This window comes from Engraulis encrasicolus, chromosome 21, assembly GCF_034702125.1.
Source record: "Engraulis encrasicolus isolate BLACKSEA-1 chromosome 21, IST_EnEncr_1.0, whole genome shotgun sequence".
NCBI lineage: Eukaryota > Metazoa > Chordata > Actinopteri > Clupeiformes > Engraulidae > Engraulis > Engraulis encrasicolus.
This window is the reverse complement of record NC_085877.1, coordinates 4,867,709-4,872,708: the sequence shown is the minus strand read 5'-3', so window position 1 is coordinate 4,872,708 and position 5,000 is coordinate 4,867,709. Positions and strand designations below refer to the sequence as shown.

General features: G+C 47.5%; 1 protein-coding gene across 1 annotated transcript in view; it reads right to left on the bottom strand.

Annotated features, from left to right (window-relative positions):
* kiaa0825 (KIAA0825 ortholog) overlaps positions 1-5,000 on the bottom strand; it is a 195,447-nt gene that overhangs the window by 176,552 nt on the left and 13,895 nt on the right. The window contains exons 3-5 of the mRNA XM_063187627.1: positions 2,696-2,864; positions 718-1,164; positions 194-488 (exon numbers count right to left, since the gene is read on the bottom strand). Of these exons, the coding sequence (XP_063043697.1) occupies positions 194-488; positions 718-1,164; positions 2,696-2,864 (911 nt within the window). The remainder of the gene's footprint in view (positions 1-193; positions 489-717; positions 1,165-2,695; positions 2,865-5,000) is intronic.

Genomic DNA, 5,000 nt, shown 5'->3' with positions numbered 1-5,000 from the left:
ATGTACAGTCAACAGAAATTTAGAATGTGCATTTCAAAACGCCACTTTAAAAAGATATCCCACACCTGCCACAATAGAGTTTCTATATTTATCCACGTGTTGTGTAAATATCCGCATTAAAAAATATATGTGCAACCAGCACCTCATTCTAATATACAGTCATTGGGTGATGTTGTGTTGCGTTGTGACTGACCGACAGTGGCCTTGCTGCGGCTGAGCCGGCGTCCTCCCTTCCCCTGCGGTGCCGTGTTGTCCTTCTGGGCGCCCTCCACCTCCCGCTCCATCAGCGTGCCCAGCTCCAGGCTCAGCGTGCCCAGGTAGGCCTGGTTGAGGAAGCCCAGGGTGGCGCCGGGCTCCACGCCCACGCAGTTCAGCACGTGGAGGTCCTCGCTGATCATGGAGCATAGGGGCACGACGGCCGCCTCCATGCCCGTGGCCAGACGCTGGAAACCCCGCTCCCCTGCAGCCGGGCCGGACGCCTGGGTGGCCTGGCGGAACAGTTTATTAGGGTTGGGAACAGATACAAAAAGCATACAATGGGTATTCTATTGAATGTAATACAGTGTTTTAGCCACAGTGTATTCACAACAAACATGAACACATTTCTGTAAATGAGTGGGAAATGTTATGTTAATTATTTACTAAGTCTTTAAAATGCTTTTTATACATCCTTTATTATGAAGTGTAACCAATTATGAACCCAATCATGGCAATCACCTGGATGAGGGACTGCACAGCTCTGGTCCGCAGCCGCTGGTAGCGTGCCAGCACCTCCGCCTCTGGGTACAGGAACAGTAGCTGCTGAAGGAGGAGGGCGCGCTTGGGCACGCGTGACGCCTCCACATCCTCCCCCTCTTCCTCTCCGTCGCCCTGGCTCTCCACCACTCCACTTTCCCCCATCGCCACCCCTCCAGCATGCGCCTCATCCAGCCTCTCCAGCAGGTGGCGCTGCAGCTGGAGCCGGAGGTCCTCCCAGGCGTCCTGCAGCTCCTGGCCAGGGTCGTCGCGCACGGTGCAGAAGACGGTGGGCAGCACCGGGGTGCAGAGCTGGGAGGTGAGGGGGCTGGGGCTGGGGAAGGAGACGCCGCACTGGCAGGAGATGTTGACCAGGAGCTGGAGCACCACCTCCTCCGCACGGCTCTCCTCCGACCTCAGGTACTGCTGCTGTAGAGGCAAGAGGAGAACAGTACTGTCATTAAACAGTAGTATGAGAAAGTCTGGGCACCCTTTTGGAAAATCATTGTGTCTGTTTAACTCTGGTAGAGCTTTTGAAGCAACAACTTCATTTCAACATAAGTTAAACCGCAGGGAAAGAGAAACATTTCAGTTGTGAAATAATTTATTAGGTGTAACGGACCATTTTTGTGGATTTAATCCTTAAGTGCAGAGCCTATGTTATAACTTTACAGTCAACAAAATTGTAATGGCTATGTCTTAATCTGTTACTTAAGGCTCTCTGCAATGTCATAGCAATGTTGTTATGATGTAGTTGAGTCTTTTCATCGGCCCCATCTGCACAAGAGGCTACACAACTAAATGTGTGCATAAATATGGGCATAATATGGGAAATTAAGTTGCTGTTTCAAAAGCCCATCAAGAGATAAATCTGATTTTCCAAAAGGGTGCCTAAACTTTCTCATACCACAGTAAGTGGTTATTCTGAGGCATGACAGGCATGCTTACTACCTTCTTACAGCACCTTACTACTGTAGTTTCCTCCTACATTCTGACAACATATCACAAGACTGTTTCTGGACTCACTGTGTGTGCTACTATATTGTAGCCAAGAATAAAGTCGATTGTGTTACTGGTGACGAAGGCTTTTACACAAGCAATACTCAAGCACACACCATAAGCAAATTGGGATAAAAGTTCTTGGATATCTATCAAGTCCCTGGATCATTTCCTAACTCGTTCTCTTGCTCTACTCTAGACCATCTCACATTCAGGTCGCAGTTAAGATTCAAACTGATATAAAAGCTCAAGAGAGTGCAAATGGAATGATTCAAAAAAAAATTCTATTACTGTTACAGCACATATTCCAACGGCCTTGCCTACTCACCTTGATCTACAGATAAATATATAATGTGAGCCAACTTCAAAGCCTCAGAACTGAGGCTTTAGCCTCCAAAATCTTCAGGCACCACTTCCATGGGCAACCCTTCGGAAAAGCAGTATACGGTAATCCACATCAACCTATCTGTTTTTTGCTGTAATCAGAGAAATTCCCACTAACCTTCAGTATGCTATGAGTGTATACAGATTACTGAATGTATCTGTATTAGGAGGACAGGTCAAACCAGGTGATATCAATATTGGTCAAGGCTGTAGCTTCTGAATGCAAGTTCACCATCGCTGGTCAGGTATATGAGTAAGATATTTGTATTCACCCCATTGTGAGCCACAGTGTTCTCAAGTGATGCTCCTCTGTGTCCAACTGCGGCCGCCGGTGGGATTTAGAAGCTTCGATAAAAACTCCCCTGACAAAAAGTGTACCATTTATATAACCCTTCTATTTAAAATGCTGTTTTATTTTGCATTTCATAATCTTCTAGTTATTTGTGTTTTGTTATGCCTCATCCAAAATAAAATAGTTATCTCGCGGGAGCATAATCCACAAAATCTTACATCGTCATTCATCACAATCTCACATAATAATCAGTGTACTGCTGTAATGCATTGTAATGTATTGTACCAGTGCCCTGTAGAAGTCCAGCAGCTCTGGTTGCGCGGTGGCGGTGGGCTTGATTCCGTTGGGGTTGCGCGGGTTGAACCACTGCAGGATGTCACTGGGGCTGGAGGGCCTCTCACCGCCCCACTGATCCCCCATCTTGCTCTGCAGCTCCTTCAAACTCTGCTCCACACTGGAAAATGAGAGGGGAAAAAGTCAAAAGCGAAGGCCCTGCCGTGGCACTGCACTACTACACTGGCGATACGGGTTCGATTTCAGCCCGAGGTCATTTGCTGAACCTTCCTCATCTCTCTCGTCCCATTCATTTCCATTCTATATGAATAATAAAGGTGTAGAAGCCCAAAAGAAATGTAATAAAAGTAAAAAGCGAAGAACAGGGGAAAAAGTGGAAGAAGAAAGTGAAAAGAGAAAAGAGAGAGAGAGAGGGAGTGGACAGACAAAGGGCAGTCGGTTAGGTTAGGCATGTCAACAACAACCCAGACTGTAGCCAAGCCCAGCCCAGCATCCGTCTCTGTCTCTTACCCTCACTGCCCTCCATTCTCCACACCCACACCCACTCCCACTCCCACACCCACAGCCACATCCAGACGCATCAGGCGTAATAAACACAGACATCAATATAATCTCGCATCTCAAACGTCTAGCCTGGCCGTCTGCTGCCATACCCCAAATTGGCTGCTGGAGCATCGCAGACGAGTCTGAGAGACAGAGAGTGACATGCCTCTGCCCCATGCCACACACACACACACACACACACACACACACACACACACACACACACACACACACACACACACACACACACACACACACACACACACACACACACACACACACACACACACACACACAAACACACACAGGTGCACACATAACTCACACATAAGCACACACATGCACATACACACACACACACACCAAGGTTGAAACACATGGCCTGCGTCAGTCACACACTCCCAGACACAAAGAGTATACAAACAAGACACATCTATGCACAGACACACAGATAACATACACACACACGTGCATGCGCGTATGCACACACAAGCACGCACACACGCATGCACGCACACACACACACACGCACGCACGCACGCACGCACACACACACACACACACACACACACACACACACACACACACACACACACACACACACACACACACGCACACACGCACGCACGCACGCACGCACACACACACACACACACACACTTGTGACGCCACCTCCCTGAACCCTGATAAATCAGAGGTGACACCTCTCAGCTCTTCACTGCTCTCATATTCACTTTCTCAATGCAAATCAAGACACAATACGCAACACACTGCAATGTAGTGTGTGTCCATGTATGCATGTGTGTATCTTTGAATGTGTGTGTGTGTGTGTGTGTGTGTGTGTGTGTGTGTGTGTGTGTGTGTGTGTGTGTGTGTGTGTGTGTGTGTGTGTGTGTGTGTGTGTGTGTGTGTGTGACAGGGAAAGACAGCTGTGCCAGCCAAAACCTCATCCCACAAAATCTTTCATAGCCACACACTTACAAGCAGACTAATGCACACAGGCACCAAAAAGACATGAACACACACCCACACCCACGCCCACGCTCACGCTTACACACACACGCACGCACGCACGCACGCACGCACGCACGCACGCACGCACGCACGCACGCACGCACGCGCACACGCGCACACACACACACACACACACACACACACACACACACACACACACACACACACACAGAACACATCGGAACATACAGATATTTGCATATTTACAGTGCCATTATCTGTTGTATCACAACATTAAAATCTGACATGTTTTAAAAAAGCAGGGGGAAAAAACTCATGCATAAACAGTGGAATTAATTTTAACAAAATGTATGCACACAAACATCTTAGAGCTGAAGGGGACGAAGGAGAACAGCACAGTTGTTCATTCAATTGTGCTGCTGGAGGGGGAAAAGTTGCGCTTTTGCTTTCTTTATTGTCTGCGCGGAGATATTTCGCCAACAGGACGAGAAGAGCGTAAGGGGCTTGATTCATAACGAGCTGAGTTCTGTGAGCACAGATGACATCCTGCTCCTGACAGACTGGGTTTTGAGCAGCAACTCTAACATTCTGCTTTTTTTAATTAATAGCCCAAAGCTCAGTGTTAAACCCATAATAAAAATAAATATATAAATAAATAAAAAGTCCCTCAGCAAAAAAAAAAAACCCAGGCCATAAACAGGCTCCAAAAAGCATGAAGAGTCTGTTCTGTCTTGACTCGACTTCTCCATGCACGTGCTTGTTTTTTGATTACGCGCTT